Source organism: Boleophthalmus pectinirostris, unplaced genomic scaffold, assembly GCF_026225935.1.
Source record: "Boleophthalmus pectinirostris isolate CB_2022bp ecotype Guang Dong unplaced genomic scaffold, ASM2622593v1 HiC_scaffold_2, whole genome shotgun sequence".
Classification (NCBI taxonomy): Eukaryota; Metazoa; Chordata; class Actinopteri; order Gobiiformes; family Gobiidae; genus Boleophthalmus; species Boleophthalmus pectinirostris.
In genome coordinates this window covers 34,684,472-34,706,713 of record NW_026571152.1, presented here as the reverse complement: position 1 = coordinate 34,706,713, position 22,242 = coordinate 34,684,472, and the positions used below count along the sequence as shown (strand labels likewise).

At 39.3% G+C, this 22,242-nt stretch overlaps 1 protein-coding gene across 2 annotated transcripts; it reads right to left on the bottom strand.

Annotated features, from left to right (window-relative positions):
* Nucleotides 1–678: 678 nt before the first annotated feature.
* si:ch211-106e7.2 (uncharacterized) lies at nt 679–20,341 on the bottom strand. 2 transcript variants are annotated; one of them, XM_055155696.1, is made up of 4 exons: nt 20,214–20,341; nt 2,721–7,245; nt 2,588–2,639; nt 679–1,009 (listed from the first exon to the last, which is right to left on the bottom strand). In XM_055155696.1, exons 2-3 carry the CDS (start codon nt 7,222–7,224, stop codon nt 2,605–2,607), a joined length of 4,539 nt encoding a protein of 1,512 aa, XP_055011671.1. In that variant the 5' UTR covers nt 7,225–7,245; nt 20,214–20,341; the 3' UTR covers nt 679–1,009; nt 2,588–2,604. The 2 variants fall into 2 exon arrangements, with proteins under 2 accessions (XP_055011671.1, XP_055011670.1); XM_055155695.1 differs by having other exon boundaries at nt 2,725–7,245.
* Nucleotides 20,342–22,242: the final 1,901 nt, after the last annotated feature.

Here is a 22,242-nt window from a genome sequence, read left to right as displayed (position 1 = left end):
GTACAATATAGTACTGAAGTAAGTATATACATAATCAATAATATTAAAACTAATTTATGCCTCTGACACAATAATCCAAGAGCAGATTTTAACCGCAAAAATTATTCTAAATCTACAATATTGTTTAAAAATAATAATAATAATGAACTGAAATAAACAGCAGAATGAATCACTTTTTAGTACTTAGTTTGGAGCTGAAATGAGTCATAAAACTTATTAATTCAACTTTTTGCAGCTTAAATCCTATCATATAGCCAAAAAATAACCAAACATTCCTCAGTAGTGTTAAGAATACTGTATGTACACAATGAATACTGACCCATCTGTTATATATTGAACAATAAGTCAATATATTAATTATTGTAATAGGCCTATATTTTATGGCAACAATAGAGCCCTTTATCTCTCCTGTTGATTGCCCTGCCTACTCTTATCAAGAGACCAAGGCCAAAGATTAGTACTGAATGTTACAGTGTCTGAATCTTCTGCCAACAAGAAGCACAGACAAGAAACTGGTTCATTCAGTGGCACTGATTTGCATACTTTACTGTTTATAAAAGGAACATACCATACACATTTTCAAGGAGCCTATAGTGGCACAGTCTAGATGTGGCAATGAAATGACAAATACGTTTTTGAATCTCAAGAGATTTATTTAGAAAAATAAAATAAGTTTTAAAGTAATAAAAGTCGTACAAAATGAGGTAATAATGGTTATGTCGTACAGGTTTGAATATCAAACATTTAAAGGATTACACATTGGAAATCCATAACTCCAAGCTTATATCAGTTCTCCTCAAATGGCATAAAAAACAACAAAAAAGATTATTTAAAAGATACCACAATGTCAGTTTAAGTATGATGCTGGGTTTAAGATAATGTCACTCATCCGTGGACTTGAGTCTCATTTTGTGTTTCCTCTGATACTCCAGAAAAAGACTCTTTGATTCAGGGGATGAGGTTGGGCTTTGTGTTACAGACTTGTTCCTGGAGTCGTTGCACCACGTTCCTGTAAAGCAAAAACTGTTTGAGTTATACAGTAATAATCGTCTGTCAACATCTCCAAAGATCAGCATCTTCTGTTCCTCCTTGTGATGTGATGTAATGGTAGTTTTCTAGTTAACAGCTACATTTTGTTCAGTTCCAGAGCTGAAATCATCCAAATGATTTTAGTGAAGGTATATGGAGTTTAAGAACACAGTGGAGCACTTCCACATGACATCATAAGATGGAACAGGTGGAGTGTTTGAGAGAAAAACTCATCTTAAATACGCTTTGTGTTAAACATGTGTGAATGAAACAAAACACAACTCCAGGTGTGTTTTTAAGCAGGAAACATAATAATATAGACCACAAAATAGCGAAATATTGGTTAAAGTTGTGTGTACAATCCCTCAGTCGTCCCGGTAGAATCCACGGCAAAAGAAGAAATTCAATTTGACAACTGGACAAAAGTTTATCTGGTCAGATGAGGAGGACTCAGACATCATGTCTCCTATTTACAACTCCATCCTCAAACCTAAATCAAAACAAACAAGAGAACAAAAGGGATAGCCAGGTCAGGTCCAGAGGTGTGAAAGCTCCATTATGGCCCTGAGTCACTCTGCTAATATGACCTCACACTCAGTGCAAGTTCAATAGGTCTAACTAACAAACAGAAACTGTAAACAAGTGTGTTAGTTTCAGAGTAGTTGACTTATTTATTTATTTAATGAGTGTTATCGAATTTTTGTGTTATGAGACATTAAATCATTTAAAGTATTAATCTATGTTGAATCATTGTACGATGTAAGATTATCAAAATTGCTTTGTGTCTTGTTCAAACTGTATGTAACCATAAAAACATCAGTTGATTTTGCTGATGCACCAGCTGATGCACCAGCTGACTCATTTGGGCTAACACTATAGAAAATCAGCTAATGACTGTTAACGCATTTGGGCTGACACGGCAACCAAAGAGGCTAAGAAGGAGCTGTATGTGAACCGTGATATGAAATTGAGTGTGTAATCGGGTGCAGTGTCAGCTGTAATCTGTTAGTCAGAGATAACAACTGAAAAACATGCCGTGTAACTTGTCAAGGCCATTGTGTGATGCTTAACAATAAAAGAGTTGTGGGGAGGATGAGAGCTTCAGTGTTCGGTTGAGGCAGGTAGCTCTCGCATTCCTTGCGCAAGTAAAACGAACCACTGTGTCGTCTCTGGCTTGTCCTTCACTGATTAAAGTCTTTGGGTAAATTCCCTGATAATGAGACAGGGACAATGCACAATTTTTACATTAACCTTAACAGAAGAGATGCATTGTACACAAGTCCTAATTTCCACCTGTAGTTCCTGGGCAGGTTCATTGATTCACTGTATTTTAATTGACCTTAGCTATCAACTGTTCTTTCTGGAGACCTGTAGCATGTTTTGGGTTTCACTGTAGTTAGCTCTTCCCTTCAGATATAGTCAGTGTCCACCAGCAGCTGACTGAACTGAAGAAGCAGGCTCGGTGAGCTGGGAAACGCATTCGACCAAATAAACTTTTGTCCAGTTGACAAATTCAGTTTCTCCTTTTGCCACAGGTTAAAGTTGTCACCCCTCTTACTTTGTGTAACGGGAGTCTTATCCTTCTGCTTTTCCAGGAATGGTATTCTCATCTATTGATAAAAAGACAAGCTTTAGAATGACATTTAAAGAATATTTTCTATATTTTCTAACACATGGGAGATCAGCTGTACCTACAGTGGAATCCATAGCTGAATCACTGTTCTTGGACTCCTCCTCGAAGCTGAAAGAGCTGGGTAACAGTTTAAATTTCAAAACATTTCCTTGTAGAGACTTTACTTCATAAGCATCACATTTGTGGAGTAAATTCACAGATTCTGAGACAGTGCGAATTCTTCTCTTTTTACGACATAAGCCATCATCAGAATCATTTACTTTTCTTTTTGAATTCACATCTTTGCACTTCACTTTAGATCTTGCATTAACTATAGTAAAAATATTATTTTTCCTTTTTATTTTTTTTAGGTTAAATGGAAAGCTCTTCCTCCAACTTTCATGTATCCTTCTTTTCACAGAGATTTTACTCTGTGACTCTGCGTCTTCTTGACTGTCACTTGTTGTTAAGGAGTTCATTTTAACATATACTTTTTCAGGAGGCTGCAGTTGGACGCTCAAAGAACGGAATCCTCTGCTACCTGCAAGGGCATATTTTTTTCTCTCTGACCCAAATAGTACCAATTCTGCTTTTGCAGTGGGCTCATTATTTTTACGTTTTGAAAAGCTCTCGAAAATAGTCTGTGATTTTAAAGGAGACGAGAGTTTGGGAGTTTTGGAGGAGTGTAACAAAGCAGCATCAGAATCAGTGTCCATTTTGGGTTTATTCACATATTTCTGAACACTATCATTAAGATTGAGATGAGGTGAGATGGTGAAATGTATGGGCACCTGTGCATCTTGTTTTTCCTCTTTCTCCAAATCTACGATCTCTCCCTCCCCTCTTTGGCAGTTGTCACCCTGTTCCTTAATTTCACAAATAGTTTCACTTGTAGTCACTTCCTTTTTGCGTTCTATTGATGTTTGTAATGTATTTTTGTCTGGGCTTGCAATGAGAGAGGTTTCTGTAGATGTGAAGTCTTGCTCGTTAGTGTGGTTAGAAGAGGGTGTTTGATTCTCCTCAGAGACTTGAATTTCATCATCGCTTTCACTTAAAACTATAACTCCCCCTGGTTCATGGAGAGGAACTACAGACATAATGCCGTCATCTTCTGTCAAGTCAGAAATTTCTGTAGAGAAACTGTTGTCTGTACTGACTGATTGCGTTTTTTTGTTTTGATCTGGCACCATTTTGCACTCACATTTCTTTTCTGAAGTTACACCTAAAATTTTCTCCTTCAATTTGTCAAGACAGCAGACCATTTCTACAGTAGTTGGATTGCACGTTTGCTTCATAGTACCATTTTGCTCATTTGGTGCAATTGTTTCTGATGTGGAAGGCTCCATTTTTTCCGCTGTGCTGTTGTGGTCAGTTTTTTCGAAGATAACTTTTGCTTCTTCTGGACTTAAAACTTCAGTTTGAAACAAGCAGCTTGAGTCACTTGACTGCTCATTTGATTCACATTTGTTTTTATCACTGTCTTTATGTGAATTTGTTTCAGATTGTAGTATAGTCATTTCTTCACTATTGTCCGTTTTTTCGAAGATAACTTTTGCTTCTTCTGGACTTAAAACTTCAGTTTTAAACAAGCAGCTCGAGTCACTTGACTGCTCATTTGATTCACATTTGTTTTTGTCACTGTCTTTATGTGAATTTGTTTCAGATTGTAGTAGTATAGTCATTTCTTCACCAATATTGTCAGTTTTTTCAAAGATAACTTTTGCTTCTTCTGGACTTAAAACTTCAGTTATAAACAAGCAGCTCGAGTCACTTGACTGCTCATTTGATTCACATTTGTTTTTATCACTGTCTTTATGTGAATTTGTTTCAGATTGTAGTATAGTCATTTCTTCATCACTATTGTCCATTTTTTCGAAGATAACTTTTGCTTCTTCTGGACTTAAAACTTCAGTTATAAACAAGAAGCTCGAGTCACTTGACTGCTCATTTGATTCACATTTGTTTTTATCACTGTCTTTATGTGAATTTGTTTCAGATTGTAGTATAGTCATTTCTTCATCACTATTGTCCGTTTTTTCGAAGATAACTTTTGCTTCTTCTGGACTTAAAACTTCAGTTATAAACAAGAAGCTCGGGTCACTTGACTGCTCATTTGATTCACATTTGTTTCTGTCACTGTCTTTATGTGAATTTGTTTCAGATTGTAGTATAGTCATTTCTTCATCACTATTGTCCGTTTTTTCGAAGATAACTTTTGCTTCTTCTGGACTTAAAACTTCAGTTATAAACAAGAAGCTCGGGTCACTTGACTGCTCATTTGATTCACATTTGTTTCTGTCACTGTCTTTATGTGAATTTGTTTTAGATTGTAGTAGTATAGTCATTTCTTCATCAATATTGTCACTCATACTGGCCACAGATTTACGGCTCTGATCAGACTTCTCATTTTGGGGTTTAGGTTCTTCTGGCTGGACAGTTTTGACTCCGGTTTGAACAATTTCTTTTTGTCCACTCTGAATGTCTGTATCTTTATTGTCACCACACTCATACTGACTTGATTTTAAAAAATAGGGGAAGCCAAACTCTTTATCAATGTCATCAAGCTGGCTATTAATATTTAACCATGTGGAGCTGTAAGGGACTTTCTCCTCATAAACTTCATCATGCTGAAGGATATAGTATTTGTTGAGATCAGTTTGGCTTTTCACTTCTGACAAAACTACAGTGTCTGGATAGACCTTCCTACATAAATGCCTAAACTCAGTCGTATAATGAAATAAATCACGTTTTTTTAAAGTTTTGCAGAGTGTTTTCAAGCGACCATTCCAAAACCGCAATAATAATAGCATTAGTCCCCCTCGCCCACAATAAGGTCGGTGTTCATTCGCAGATTTTTTACTTTCATTCTCCATCGCGGAAATTTTCTCACTCAGGGTCTTCAAAGTCCATTCATTGGTTGGTACAGAGGAGAGTGGTTGTTCACTTGGTTTATTCTCCGCTGAGGTCTTATTATTCTTCAACTTTTTTTCACACAATCTTGTAATTTGCAGGTTTTCAGGGGTTTCTTTAACTAACTCAGCAAAAGTAAGAGGGAGAGATGAAAGATTGGCTGTGCAATCATCAAGTAAACTTGCCAGACATGGTGATTTTTTGTGAATAATGGCTTTCTCAGTGGTACTGCTAATCATCTTTTGTAACTTTTGTAAAGGCAGGCTACTAAGTTGTGCATTTTTCTTTGGGTTATCATCACTGTCCGGAGAAAGCTGACAATGAGAATCTTCTAGCGACAATGGCAAAACTACCGCCACGGCTCGCTGGGTATGACTTAGCAAAGTGTTATTTGTGCCACATGAAGCTTGGGCAGATGAAATCGAGTCAATCTTTTCAAAGGCCTCAGATCTTTTCTCTGGAGAGGTTTGGGTCAGAGGCACATTCAGATTCACCTTTGGAACATCATTCATTTTTTGATAGAATTTCGTATTCATATTGCGTGAAGAATTAGCGGAGTGGTCTTGCGTTGGCGTATTCTGTGCAGTCTGCAGAGGAGCATTTTTTTTGTGTAAATAGAATAGTTCAGTGAAATAGTTTGAGTTTTCTGGTATTTTTTGATTGAACTTCGTATTGATATTGCGTGAAGAATTAGCGGAGTGGTCTTGCGTTGGCATATTCTGTGCAGTCTGCGGAGGAGCAGGTCTTTTGTTTAAATGTAATAGTTTGTCATAGTTTGAGTTTTCTGGTATGCACGTCAGAGATGGTAGCTGCATTGAAGAAACATTGCAACTTGTATTTATGACCTTTTGTGTGATTTGTACATTTCTTTTGCCTCTGACTATAGGTTGCTGCATGTGCTCCTGATTTGAATAAGAGTTATACTGCGTTTGAACTGGGACATTTGTGTGTGCATTAGCCAGATTGCTAGTATTATTTGTATGAAAAGGAACATTTCCTGCTTGAACTGCGCATTTGTAATTTGTCTGAGGTGCATTGTAGTTGGTTTGGTCACTAACAGCGTAACCTTGCATACGTTGTGTGCTGGGTCCCTGAGAAGATCTGCTGTATAGATTTTCTGTAAGAACAGCTTGTGAATAGGAAGGTAACATATGAACCGTTTGCTGGCAAGACTGATTGTAGATGTGATTTTGAACTGGAGAATGCTGTCGAGTTTGGTACATACTCTGCATTGTGGACGGGGAGGTAGGAACATTTCCAGTCTGTGATATTAGAGTTTGATTCAAATTTTGCTGCATTCCCTGTGCTTCATAGTTATTAATACTAAACGATTGTGAGTTTCCAGGCATTGGCGTTTTCTGTGCATACATTACTTGCTGCCTAATGCCTGTGTTCATATTGGCGGTTGGACAGCATTGCAGAGTTGAGATCTGTGTGGAGTTTGTATGATACCCCATGTGATTCTTTGAAGGTCCAATGTGTTTCCTTTGTGTAGAAACCTGCTTTGTCCCAATACTGGCCACAGTAAATTGTCCATTTTGATTGGGCGGTGATAAAAAACAAGCTCCGTTGCTCCCATGATTACTGCATGTAGTCTGGTTGACAGTTGATTGAAGTTGTCCAAACTGTCGACACGGTCCGTTAGTCCATGTGGATGATTGCATTGCGTCCATCCAAAAGACCAAGATATCCTCCTGAAAGAGAAGAGGAGATGAGACAATTGGTGACAGTTACTTCAATAATATCTTCATAAGTGTCACTGGTGTGTTATGGAAACTAGAAACTTGCTGTAATCCTATTATCTTGTGTAGAGCACTCTGGCCTTGTGCCCTCATCATGTCTAATGCTCATATCATTCCTAATTTGGTATTCTAGTGATTGCTGACCCAGCCTTGTGCTGACCTGTCCTTGGAGGAGGTTAGGTCTTATTATGTGTGTCTGCATCATTCCTGTGCCTTATGCCTCTTCGTGAGTATAAAAGATCTGTATGCATTGTTGTGTTATAGTTTAGAGACAGACAACTCTCAGTCAGGGACAGGCAGGTCCATGACAGTGCGCACAATTGCTTTAATAAATCAGACTCCTTGATTTAAGACAACTTTTCAGTTATTTTATTGTTTGTAGTCTAGAAATTCCACAACAGGTGTTGATGGGGGCAGTTCTGAAGATGGCTTGCAGCTATCAGACGAAACAAGCCAATTAAGGTAATTACAAAATGTATTGTTTTTAAAAAGAACAAGCTAATGTATAAAAGAAGACAAAATTTAAGTTTTTTGACTTGAAGGCTGTATCAAGTGGTGGTTGGTTAAGAGAAGGAGAGAAACAGAGGAGAAATTGGCTCAGGGTATATGGAAAAGGAAGGTACAGTTGAAAAAGGCAGCTCAGGAACTTGAAGGACAAAGACAGATGATACATGTATTGGCAACGGTGGCCGCAGCCCAGACGCAATTGGAGCAATACAGAAAGACACAGAAGGTAGATAAACAACCACATACAGTTGAAAAATATATTGGCATTTATCCCGCATTATTCACTGCACCTATTGCGCCCCCAGTGTACACTGAGGCCTCTTGTGGGGACAATGGCGCCTGTAAAGGAAATGTTAGGAAAAGTTAGATACAACATTAGAGAGGATTCCCAAAGCTTGACTAGACATGGGGGAGAGGCGACAGAGACCATGTAGTCCATCAGACTCTGGCTCAGATGAGTGGGACTGAGTGAGCATTGTGGCTTATTGAATGTAGGACACACTCCTATGAACTTGTCTAAATTAGTATATCAAAAATAGAGGCCAATATCTTGAAAAGGAGTTTAGAGGATAGAAGGGAGAAGGTGACTGACAGGGTAAAGACATAGAGGAAGGAAGTATACAAAAAAAAAAAAAGTACAGAAGAAGAAATTAAAATGGAACAAATGAGAATAGACTAAGATTTATTGCTTAGAGAAAATCAGGAATTAAGAGAACAAACTAGATTTATCTGTGATACTATGAAGGGTCAAAAAGAGGTCATGAGAGAACTAGTACAACAACAGGGACTAGAGACTAAAGACAAGACCAAAAGGTGATGGTAGGCTCCAAGAAAGGTGTAAAACCGAAAGGAGTCCATAATTTGACTGAATGGGACAAGGAGGACACTGACAAAGACTGTGATGAGGGTTATGAGACTACTGAATACAATAGTGACACTTCTGTCACTGCGCAGGAAAATAGTAAAATGATTGAAACAACTATGGACAACAAAAAAAAAAAAAAAGGGCAGACAAGGGGTGCTTATTTGTTATCACTTAAACCAGTGGATGGGGGCTGGGAGACTATGTTCCATTTGGAGTGAGAGACCCCACAGCCCTAGTTGATAAATTACCAAAGTTTAACCAAAGTTAAAAATTACAAGGGTGAGGCTCTAAGGCTATCTGAATTTATTAATGTTTCAGGCTGTAAAAGAGTTGTTTCCAAAACCTGTAGATACAGCTCCAACTGTCCTGTTATGGACTCTTGGGTTAGATTCTGTGGAGCATTATGATAAATGTATGAAAATGTTTGGATCATGGGCACAGGGCATTATTATATAATGTATATACATAGAGGATAAACTTAACGCTGAAAATCAAGACATTTAAATTCAGTTGTTAAAATGACAACTGAGTAAGACTAGAGCTGAAGTTACAAAAGAGAGAAAAAAGGACTTTAAAAAAGCGACTCAAACAAATTTATCTGCTATGATGTGGCAGGGTTTATGGTGAGGTGGTGGGGGCAGAGAACATGAAAGAGGTCAAACGCTGGTTATGGTCCACCCAATTCAAGGGCCCTCCCCTAAGTCTGCCTCCAGCTGGTGGAGGACGGCCTCAAACGTCTGAACAGAGCCCACCCCAATCACAGCAGGGGACACCTCCCAGGCCATGGCAACAACCTGGTGGATATGGAGGCTACTTTGGTGGATGACATATGAAATCTGATGGCAAATACTATACTGAAGAAAAACACTAGGGGTGCCTGAGAAGCCCAGGAGTGAAGAAACGGCAGAATCACTGCTCCCCATGATACTGAATGGACAGAAAGTGTGTGCCCTGGTGGATACGGGTGCTACTCCTCTCTGAATGAGTTATCAAATGCTTCTATCTTGCTGGTGGGACCCCACAAACTCTGCCTTTTACTCAACCCCTAAAAACTCATATTGCTGGACAGACACTTTTTCACCACTTGGTGCATTCTCCACAGACTCCGCTGAATTTGTTGGGGAGAGACTTGTTGATGGCGACGAGACCTACTATTTTGTGTGGACTTAATGGGATTATGGTGACTGTACCTGATGAACAGGCTCTCTCCTGTAACTGTTTTTGATCTTCTAAGGGACAATGGCTGATGGCTCCTACAGATCCAACATGTGCTGACATCTACTGGGCTTTGCTGAATCCAGAGTCACTTGGACATACAAAGGGGGTGTTGTCCACTTTCCTAGCATGGAAGCTTTGGATATGTTCTCTTGCACCATACCACCCTCCTATTGACCCACTACATTGTATTTTATTTTATGATAGAGACTATGATGATGTGAGGCATTTCATCAAATTGAGGGAGAAAATTGGGAATTAACATCTATTGTAATCTATGTGGGGGAGGAGGTAGTAGTGGCTCACTGTGATTTAACACCTCAATCAATCAATCAAACTTTATTTATAAAGCACTTTTCATACAAAAATGTAACACAAAGTGCTTTACACAGATTAAAAACAATCCCACATTTCCATCCACCCACTAACCCAACCCCCACAGCTGCCCAACTCGACACAACCAAACATCACAGACACCCAAACACCCAAACCCCCCCCCACACACACACACACACACATTAACCTGCTAAAATACATAAAACGACACATAGTAAAATGTGAGGCTGAATACAGGCGAACCAGTTGAGAAAGCATCATCAGAGGAGCCGTCTACATCAGGAGCAGAGAGACGTCCACCACCACCAGGAACCACCACAGGAGCCAGGGGAGAGATGAAGCCCAAGCTCCAACTCTCCACCAGGAGCCCACGGGACAGACCCGACAGCTACAGCCGACCTCTGCTCCTGATGCAGAGGGCTCCTACAGAGGAAACACTGCATATCCTAAAAATAAGTCTAAAATAAATAAATATAAATTAAAATGTGTATAGTAGAAACAAGTAAAAAAATATGATATTTCATTCAAAAGCTAAGCTAAAAAGGTGGGTCTTGAGCCTACTCTTAAAAACATGAACGTTCTCTGCAGCCCTGAGCTCCTCCGGCTGCAGTTCCATAGACGAGGGCCACAGTACTGAAAAGACGCCTCTCCGTGAGTGTGTGTCCTGACTTTGGGAATGACAAGGAGCCTGCTGCCGGAGGAGCGCAGGGTCCGCGAGGGTTCGTAAGGTAAAAGGAGTTCTGAAAGATAAGAAGGCCCAAGACCATTAAGACATTTAAAAACCAGTAAAAGAACTTTAAAATCGATCCTGAAACTCACAGGGAGCCAATGCAGTGATTTTAAAACCTGTGTAATGTGGTCCCGCCCTCTGGTCCTCGTCAGGACACGTGCTGCTGAATTTTGTAGTAATTGTAAACCTGAAATACTCTTTTTGGGAAGACCAGAGAGCAGGGCATTACAGTAGTCTATTCGACTGGTGATAAAAGCATGCATCAGCATCTCGGTGTTGGCCAGAGAGAGAATGGGGCGGACTCTGGCTATGTTTTTTAAGTGATAGAAACCAATTTTTGTAATGTTCTTAATGTGTGGAATAAAAGTCAGCTCAGAGTCAATAATGACGCCCAGGTTTTTCACTTGTGGAGTAGGGTTAAAAGACTGTGTTTGTAGTTTGGGTAAAAGTTTCTCTCTCTGGGCCTCAGGACCAATGACTAAAACCTTAGTTTTGTCCTGGTTAAGCTGGAGAAAGTTTTCTGCCATCCAGGATTTGATATCTAGAATGCAGTTAAAAAGAGCATCCATTGGTCTGGTTTCATCATATGTAGACCAAACATCTCAACTTGAATGCTTTAGTGAAAGAAAAGGCATGAGAGATTTAAATGCCACATTTGACTGGACTATAGAGACTGAGGACATTATGTAGCTATTGATGATACTACTGCTAATGGAGTGCTTTAACAAAAATGTAAAATGTAAGGGTTCAAGGACAGTTCTAATGTACTCTAGTGTTACTTTGGATAGTGTTGAAAGCAAGCAGCTGCCTTGTGTATGTTATGCAGCAGAAGTGGCCACGATTATAAAGGAAACTGCTCATATAGTTATGGGCCACCCATTGATTATTTTGACAAAGCCACGCAGTAACTGCTTTTGTGGCTTCTTCATCTTTTACTCTCTCCTCACTCAAGCAGACAAGACTGCTGAAGATGCTCACTCAGCCACATCTGACCTACCTGACTGATGGCACTAATATGGGAGATAATATTAATAGCTTTGGGGAATTTCATATTTGTGAAATGCAGGTTTACAATTTGGCCAAAGTCTGCCAGGATCTCTCTACAGTGCCGCTTGACATGGGCATGTGCTGTTCATGGATTGACACTGCTAGAGAGACTCTGATGGCTCTTTGAGAGCAGGATTTGCAGTGGTGGAATATTCACAAGGTCAGTTTATGCCTTCAAAAATCATTAACTACTTTTTCTGTGCAGGCTGCTGACCTTAATGGTTTTATGATTAGGAGAACTTCTATCGCACACAAATTTATTTTTTGGGCGCCTGGATGTAGCCACCCCAACCAATTGCCATCTGAGTTAGCTATAGGAAAATGTGTAGGACACTTTAAGGAAGATTTTTTCGTTGCCAGGGGTAACGATGCAGCGGACCGCACGGCTAAGGATGCTGCTGGGTATAAGCTGCTGGCTCAGGGAGCCTTTGTCGTCAGGGATGACCCATCACCCACAGACTTCTTGCCTGCTATCACGTTGGATGTGTTATTAGATGCTCAGGGAGCTTCTCCGCAGGAAGTCTTTGTGGTGTGATAAGGGAGCTGTCAGGGACAGCTATGGCCTATGGAGAGGCCCCAGGGGCCAAACAGTGTTGCCCATGGGCCCTCTCTCTCTAAGGCTGCTTTGGAGGAAGCTTATGGCCCCTCCCATGTAGGAATTCAGACTATGATGGGAAATTTACATATGTGGTGGCACTCATTCATGTCTGATTTGGTCTGGGACCATTGTAATAATTGTAATACCTGTTAATGTTTTAATGTTAAGTCCACCCTTAAGCCAGCACCTGGTAAGTTCCATCCAGCCCTTTGGCCAGGTGCAGAAGTGACCATTGACTTCACAGATATGTTACATCGTGTACAAGGTAAGAGTTATCTTTTGGGTTTTTGTAGATTCCTTCACAGGTTGGTCTGAAGCCTATTCTGTAAACCGTGAGGATGCTTCTTCTGTGATTAAGGTAATGATTAATCATTATATTCCTATTCATGGCTGTCCAGCTCTGAATAGGTCTGATAATGGTACAAAATATCATAAATTTAATTCTGTGTATCACCCTGTTAAAAGTACCAGTGGCTAAATTACACCACCTGGATCTCACTACTCCTTTTCTAATCACTGTATTAACCCTCAGAAAATCACTCGGCTTTAAAGACACAATGCAAATAACTCTGTCTACACTCAAAAAGATCACATAGCTTTAAAACCACAATGCATGCTCAAAAATATCATTTACTACACTCAAAAATATCATTTCTTCAATAACACAAGGTAAATATCATTTACTACACTCAAAGATTATCACTTAACTTTGATAACACAAGGTAAATATCTTACTACACTCAAAAAGATCATTTAACTTTAAGAAACACCATACAGGTAACTTTAATAACTCTTAAAGTATCACCTGGGGAACACTTACAACTTCACTTACGGGCGTACACTGTGCGATTTTGACCCTTTTTGAGCCGAGTTTTCGCTCGTGCGACTGTTTTGGGGATCGGGCCGAGTTTTGGCTTCATCGTGTGTCGTGCTTCGTGTAGTTTACATGGGGTAAAGAGAACCGATTAATGACTCACGACCAGCTCCCGATCGACATTCGTAGGTCGCAAGAAAATCAAACTTGTTTGAAATCCAGTCGCCTCTCGTGAGGATTTCGCTCTGTTGAAGTTGTTCCACGAGCCGATTTGCCAGAATCTGGCAGACTGCGCATGCGCGGACGCAGAAGTGGCTCAGCATTGTGTCTCCGCACATCTGTGGTTTTCTACTTCCGGAACAACAACTTTGACAACTCCGGTCGTTATGTGAACGTACAGTGTGAGCAGGCAAGTCGCATCCGAGCATCGGTTCGTTCAGTGTGAGAACATGATTCGTGAGCTGTGAACTGTTAAACCCTGTGATTTGGTCGTACAGTTTAAGCTGGGGCTGAGTGACACGACCGAAAATATCGCACAGTGTACGCCCGGCATAGTCTTCACCATTCTAGCCCCCTACGCCTCTGCCCCAGCCAGGTGTGAAGTAAAGGCCACCTCGCTTCGTCGAAGGAGCAGGAAGCTTCGCATCCGCATTGCCTACAGGCCTCCCACACGCCGCATAACATATAGGTTTCGTACATCAATGTCAAATAAAGGTCAACTGTCAAAAGAACAGAAGGCCCTTATCTTTCCTGCACACAAACATAACGGTTACAGAAATTATTGCAAAATAACCTAAACTTAAAAATTAAATTGAAAGAATTAAGCAAATCAATATAAAGGAAACAAATCAGATTAAATCAAAGCAAAACAAGTAACTCATGGTAATATGGGTCACAAAAACACTTCTAATATCTAAATCAAACACTCTTAATCTCTAATGCTCTAACAGTTATTCAATTATCAAAATAAAGCATCATGAACATCTTCATCTGAATTCAGGAGCCCTTTTAGTGGGGCTTACGCCAAAACCTTCATCTTTTTACCCCACCCAAGTGAGCTCTCCTGCGGCCGAGGGGGGGTTCACGACACACCCTCAAAGCCAAGAATGGGTGAACATATGAACTGCAGTCTAAAAGTCAAATTGGCTAAGATTTGTTTTACTTCAGGGCTTAATTGGCTCCAAGCCCTACCCCTGGTTCTTCTGGCAGTGAGACAAACTATTTATAAAGTCACTGTTTTTTCATATTATGAATTGCTCACTGGATGATTGATGCCAGGTCCAGGGGCTACATTGGTACCGCAGGAAGAGGTGCCCCTTCTAAATCTTCAGTACAAGCCAGATTGGAATCAACTGAGGCAACTGTCTAATTTTCTTCCCAGCTTCCAGAGAGGAGGCTGCTATATCTCCACCTTCTGAAGTTTATTTGCAGGTTTTGTCTCGGCAGTGGTCTGAACTATGTTGGATTGGGTCGTACAGAGTGACTGCTTGTACGGATATGGCTGTTAGGTTGGACGGGAAAGGATAAATGGTTTCATCACACAGACCGAGCTGTGAATTCCTGAATATTTTGTGTTTGTTTGTGTTTTCTTTTTATATATTTTCAGAGATGGACTTTGTGTGTGGTGTGTGTGGTGTTAACTGTGATCTCTCCTCCCTGTACATGGTTGGTTAATACACACTGGCTGAAGGTTGAGTATACAAGCATGATTATATTGCTTTTTTAGGTTGTATTGGGCTCCCCCTGCCCAAAGGGGGAAATATGGAAATAATTTTAACAACATTGTTGTATTGGCTGTATTTGCATTGGTGGAATGTTGCTGTGTGCCTTGTATTGTGTGTTCTGTGTTTTAAGGTCATTAACAGTGCAATTTGCCCTGATCAAGAGGACAGTATCCCAATTGAGTCTGAAGGATGTTGGAGAGGACCAAAAAACCATGTGATATTCCGTTGCTCTGAGTGGTGACCTCTTAGGAGAGGTCAAAAGGGGGAAATGAAGGCTGTATCAAGTGGTGGTTTGAATATTGTTTAATGAAGTTACACATTGAGTTGAAGCTTAAACACTGAGATCTTATCTGTTGAACAGTACCATTGTGCTTACTACATAATGGGTAACCTATGTGCTTCTAAGCAAATTCCTTTGCAGAAGTGGGACTGTGGAGACAACTGTTGGAGGGGGTTGTCACAAATTCTTTTAGAGAACTAGGACTGTGGAGATAACCAGCTGGCTTATCTAAACAGACTTGGTGTGATTTACAATGCTTTGGAGGGGGTTGTCACTTCCCCCAAAGAAGAAATGCTGACACTTCAAGGTGGCGATTCAAGGCGGGAACCTGCTCAACATATTATATGCATATTCATATGGATGTTTATAAAAAACTGTTTTGAAGTATTCAGAAGGGGTCAGATGCCTGATGTAAGCCCTATGTAACTTTGTAGGCAGTTAGGGACAACGATCTGACCCAGAGCTCTGTATTAGAATTGAATTGTCAGGGGAATACATTTTTGTAACTTAAATTGACTGAGTCTAGTAATTTTTGATAGAACACACCTAACAGACTTCAGGATTCAGCAACTGTGTCTCTGCTCAAAACATGCACTTTTCTTTAGATTTGATAGTATCTATCTTTAAACACTGTAATGCAAACACAGACTGCATAAAAGAAGAGGCCTAGGCTAAGGGAGTCTGATGTCATCTATAGATGACAGCTCCAGTAAAGCTCACCGAGGCTATGAGTTATGGGAGTGAATTTTAAGCAGAGTTCAATATTAGGAACAGAAAAAATACCAATAAATTAAAAACACCAGGGTCAAGTAGAGTGGGTTAATATGAACATTTTAAAACCAAAATGAGGAACCTGAAAGCAGCACAACACAGAGCGAGGCAACATTTCCTCCCCTCACAGCAGCTGCGGCTTCACAGTTTATTGTTCTTGTCTCTCAGTGGCCCTCTGAAATAGTGATACATTCCAGGTGTTAGGCATGTTCTATCAAAAATAACGACTGGAATCGATCGATTAAAAGCACAAAGAATTTATTCCCTATTTAATACAATTCTGATACAGAGCTCTGGGTCAAATCGCTGCCCCTAATGGCCTACAGTTACACAGGACTTAAAACAGGCGATCTGAACACCTGTGTTTCCCTCAACCCAGAAATATAAAACAACAGTATGAATATACAAATGATATGTTGAGCAGGTTAACGCCTTGGATCCTCCCTGAAGAGGAGATGAAGCCAAGTTTAAATTTCTGTCAAGTCTATTGCAGCTGCTCTGCAGTGAATTTCTTTAAAAGTACACAACCTTCATCTCTGCAAAGGGATTACCTTAAAAGTATATGTTTCACACAGTAGTATCTTTAAATATATATAAGATTTCAGTGTTTGAGCATTAACTTAATGCGGAACTTCATTAAACAATATTCAAACAAATATACAAATTCAATGTTTAATATGCACATGTGATGCTCAAGAAGCTTCACCATTTGATACAGCCTTCACAGGCAAAGAAATGTATTTATTCTCTATACCAGATCTGGGCATTGTACAGTTCCCTTTGGTTCACTCTGACTGGCCCGTTTAAAATAATCTGGAATTACAAGAAAAATATATTTTATAATTTAACCTCATGCATGGACAAAAGCTGCATTGCTTTTATTTTAGAGGTGTTTTTAAATGACTTTTTTTGTAAGGCAATCTGACTTTTTCATTGCTGGGTTATAACACAGCAGTCTCCAATTTGTAGCTCAGGAGCTACTGGTAGCTCTCCACCCCCTTCCAAGTAGCTCCCCAAGGGATTTCTGCGTTACACATATTGTGCTGAATAAGTAAAATTTGATTAATTAAATGCATTTTGCCATCAAACATGTATCATTCTGATGCCTAACTTTTATGTTAGGCAATGTTTATGTTTGATAAACATCTAACTGTACCTTATGTAAGGCTCGCTGTAGCTCTTATATTTGCTCAATTTCTTGTGATCACTAAAACTAGTAGCTCTTTGGCATTTTTGTTTTGTAAAAGTATCTCACCAGAGGAAAAAGGTTGGAGACCCCTGCACTAAATTGACTCTTGTGAGCTTTAAGTGATGACCTTTAATGTTGTTACCTGTTGGAATGAATGATTATTTTATCACTGCTTAATGTTTTAATCATCAGGGGCCTCATTTATAAAGCTTGCTTATGCAAATCCTTGCATATGCGCTCTCTACGCCAACCGCGGTATTTATGAACCTCGACTAAAGCGTGGCGCTTTGCTTGACTCTACGCCAACTCGGGACCTCCTGTAAGCACTACGCAAAGTCTGGAGACACGGGGAAAAAGAGACACTCGTGGAGAGGAGCAGAAGTGAACAGAGTTTGAGGAAGTGTTTGATCAGAAAATCCAAGTATATAGAAGAATTACTTTCAGATTTGTGCATTTAAGTGTTTGGTTCGCCAAAACAGGGAGAAGGGCTGTTTATTCCACTCATTATTCTCCACAGTATTATACACTTGCTGCGGCGCGCAGCGTTTACGGCTAAAGGCTAATAGCGGTAGTTTCTTTACTAGCTAGTAGTTATGGGTCGGTCGCTGGTCGGTCGCGAACGAAGCGACTCTTAGAGCCGGCTCTTTGAAGCGAACAACGGGAGCCTGCTCCTTATTGGGAGCCGTGTTTTCTCTTTCTCTCACTTTTTTTCCCTTCACGTCGCGTGCAGACTCGTGGTAGTTTGACAGCGGCAGCGGCTCAAAACGAAATTTTCAGAAATCTGCGTGTGCATAGGAGAAAAAAAACGTGCATATTTGGCTGTAGTTCAGCATAAAATAAATAAACCAGGACTAATCTTGGGCTCGAGAGATGGAGAGAGATAGAAACTGAGTCCTGACACTAAGTCCTTTTTCAGTTTTGGCTTTGACCTGCTTTTGACCTGCTTTTGACCTGGTTTAGTCCTGCTTTAGACCTGGTTTAGTCCTGCTTGCAACAAAACAATCTGAAGAGCCGTTTGGGAGCCGAAAGAGCCAGCTGCTTTTAGTGAGCCGAGCCAAAAGAGTATGTTCTCTAAAAACTGGAATACTGTTATAGAATTTTTGTGTTATGAGACATTCAGTCATTTAAAGTATGAATCTATGTTTAATCGTTGTACATTATAAGATTATCAAAATTGCTTTGTGTTGTGGGTTTTTTCGGAAGGTTCAATGCGTGTCCTAAAAAGAAGCACAGGAGATGGAGAATCCGAGAGAACAGGCCACTTTATTTCAGCATTTCCATTGAGAGAGATTCAAGTTGATTACCAAGTACAACTGCCACCCCGGACGACGTCTCTGACCAACTCAAAATCAGGGGTAGCTTTATACTACATCTTGACAAAACATTAACTTGTTGATTTAGCATATACAGCAAGAAAATGAACAATACTGCTGACCCAGTACACCTTATCATGGGTGGGAACATGCCACGGGGACCACATATCTCAGTTTTTCTGCTTCGTGGCACTCAATGTACAGAAAAACATGTTATATAGACCTATAGATAGTCCTACGTGTTTTCCACCCTGTTGTCATTCCAAAGTCCATAATATTAGGTGAATTAGCATGACGAACACATAATATTTCCCACAGTGTCTTGTTCAAACTGTATGTAACTATAGAACATCAGCTGATATCTGTTGATGCCTTTGAGCTGACACGGGAACGGAGAGGCTAAGAAGGAACTGTGTGTGAACCGGGATATGAAATTGAGTGTGTAATCGGGTGCAGTGTCAGCTGTAGTCGGTTAGTCAGAGATAACAACTGAAAAACATGTCGTATAACCATGTCAAGGCTATTGTGTGATGCTTAACAATAAAACTAGTAGCTAGTAGTAACATTAGGCCGACCTACTGTCTGTAAATATGACGTAAAGAGGCAGAATAACAATAAATGTTGCCTAAATAAACCCAATTTAAAATACACTAGAGCCAAACCTAAGTTTTTTAAACTATTCAAGATTTACAGTGAATTTTTACATCACTAAGTATATCGGCTATCGGCAGCTTCAACTCCCATTATATCGGTTTCATATCGGCCACAACAAAATCCATATCGGTCGGGCTCTAATAAAAAGCCAAGCGAGAGACACCTCGGAGAGAGACTGAGACGGTAGAGCGTGGAAGACCCGGGTCCTATCTCTCCCTTGCAGTAAAATTGCATATTCTGTGTTTTGTAGTGGCTTCTTCACTTAGTTCATTTGTTTTAACAGGTGTCTGACCCTGACATTACCCCTTTAAAAACATAACCGGAGTTGTGTTTTGTTTCATTCACACATGTTTGAGTAAACCTTTATTATTAATCTGTCTACAGCCCCAAGCTGTTCTATCTTATGACATCATGAAGTAAAAGTTTAACTGAACAGCTACTTTTAACCCTTTGTTCAGTAGAGATTGTACATTCCAGGGTCAAAATCCTCCAAATTATTCTAGTGAAGGTTTAAAAACACAGTGGCGCACATCCTGTATTACCACATGATACCACAAGGTGGAACAGAGTGTTTACAGATTGAGACAAGAGCTCAGCCTAAAACCCTGCGTGGGTCTGTGTGGTAAACGTGTTTGAATGAAACAAAACACAACTCCAGGTATGTTTTTGAGAGGAAATTTCTGTGGTCATTACCAGCACATCTCAACTTTTGCAGCTAAGCCTCACTTCCTTTTAATTCAGACTGCGTGCTCTGAAGTGTGCTACAGTGCGCTTAAACTCTGCAGCATTTCCTAATTGTCTGGGTGGCGCGCAAACTTGTAACGATTTTGCAGATGCAGAGGTTAAAGGAAGCAGCAATAGATAAAATATGACTTACTTTTTTCTCCTGGCGTATTCCTTGGAGCAGCGCGTTTGCAGTAATGCGGCTGGTTAAAATGCACTTAAATTCATTTTACGGTAAAACAACATAATCTCCCACGTTTGCTTTTACGTCTTCTGTGTAATCGCAGGAATGGCATTGTGTAGAATAAGTGCTCACACCTCATGTCTGAGAGAGTGGGTGTGTCTATGTTTATTGGGTCGCGCCCATCAGGCTCATGGTTTGTTCTGATTTAAATCATGCGCTAAACCTCCATAACGCGTGGCTTATTGTTGTTTAAAGGTTTTATATTACACAAAATCTTATGAGATTTTAGCCATGTTATAACGCTGTTACCTCCTCAAAAATAAACCTGGAGTTATGTTTTGTTTCATTCACACATGGTTGAGTAACACTACTATTTACACTTTACTGTCTATATCTTCAAAGCTCAAAGTCCTCTGTTCCACTATGTGATGTCATTTTGTGGTAGTTTTCAAGCTCACAGCTATCTTTAACCTTTAGTTCAGTGGAGATTGGCAATTCCAGAGCTGAAATGTTCCAAGTGATTCTAGTGAAGGTGCATGGAGTTTAAAAATATAGTGGAACACTTCCTTGGATTTAGACTTAGACAAACTCCACAAGGAAAAATATTTGGGCACAGTAGTGTAAGAATTATTCTCTTTGTTGTTAACGTTTAATTTTAACCATGTTAATTCCCCATGCAAATATAGAAATTGTTCACTCAGTGTCCCTTGACATGTTGAAATTCTCTTTTGGTCACTGCCTTAAGTCAAGGTTTGATCATTCACCTATGGATATATTAGAGAGGTTAATGTTGGACTTTGAGAAGCTGACGAGGAGGCTGCAAGTGTGTGTTTGAACTCAGATAACATGTACCATTCCATGAGCTGAATCAATATTACTGTGAATTCTTTGCAAAACAAATTAATGAATAAGTTCATATTCTTCAAGATGGTCAAGTATAAAGCTGCTTACTATGCTGTACTTATTTGAGACATTTTTCTGTAAATCAACTTAATCAAGACTTGTACCTGCTTGAGCCAATAAAGAGACCTATTGTGAACTGTACCAGTTCTCCTGGACCAGAGTCCAGAGGCTGCCTCCAGAAAAAGCTGACAATAGCTCACACATCACAATATAATATTAATTCATTTTTTTTCATTCATTTTATTTGAGGAAGGCGCAACAAAATCAACAACAATAAAAAAAAATATAAATAAATATATATATATATATATATATATATATATATATATATATATATATATATATATATTTATTGTTGTTGATATATATATATATATATATATATATATATATATATATATATATATATATATATATATATATATATATATATATATATATATATATATATATGCATGTACATATTTGGGACCTGGTGCTCAAATATGTTTTTTTTTTACACCTTTGTCATTTGTATTGCATAAATATGCACACATATATAATATAATAACAAAGAGTAATATTTATATATTTAAAAACCAGGGGCCTTGTTAAGAAGCCAGGCCTGAGCTATGTGGCCTGTGTCTCACTCCTTCTAAAATAACTCTAACAATACTTAAAATATCACTTAGACAACACTTAAAATATCACTTAGACAACACTTTAAATATCACTTAAACAACACTTAAAATATCACTTAACCTTAGAAAACACCATATAACATACCCCTATACATTCATACCCCTATAAATTCATACCCCTGCTTACCCCTGCTTACCCTATCTCATAACATTTGCCAGCCACTTACTTATTCTTAACAGTACCTCAAAGCATTCAAAACATTGCAGATATTAACTTATTCACAGCAGTTCCTCAAAACATTTCTCTAGATTTAGCTTTACACCAAGCATGCTTCCTGCACACAAACATGGCAGTTACAAAAAATAATATCAAACAACCCAACCTGAAAATCAAGTTGGATGAATCAAATAAAATCTAAATAAATCATAAAATCAATTTAAAAGAAACAAGTCAGGTTAAATCAAAATAAAACAAG

What these genes read in the sequence shown, in the direction of transcription:
- si:ch211-106e7.2 (XM_055155695.1), bottom strand. Translation starts at nt 7,224, where the DNA reads ATGGACGCAATGCAATCATCCACATGGACTAACGGACCGTGTCGACAG. An exon ending in ATTCAGCTATGGATTCCACT is followed by an intron (nt 2,640 to 2,724) that starts GTAGGTACAGCT and finishes TTTTATCAATAG; the next exon opens with ATGAGAATACCATTCCTGGA. An exon ending in TAAGACTCCCGTTACACAAA is followed by an intron (nt 1,010 to 2,587) that starts GTAAGAGGGGTG and finishes TTTGCTTTACAG; the next exon opens with GAACGTGGTGCAACGACTCC.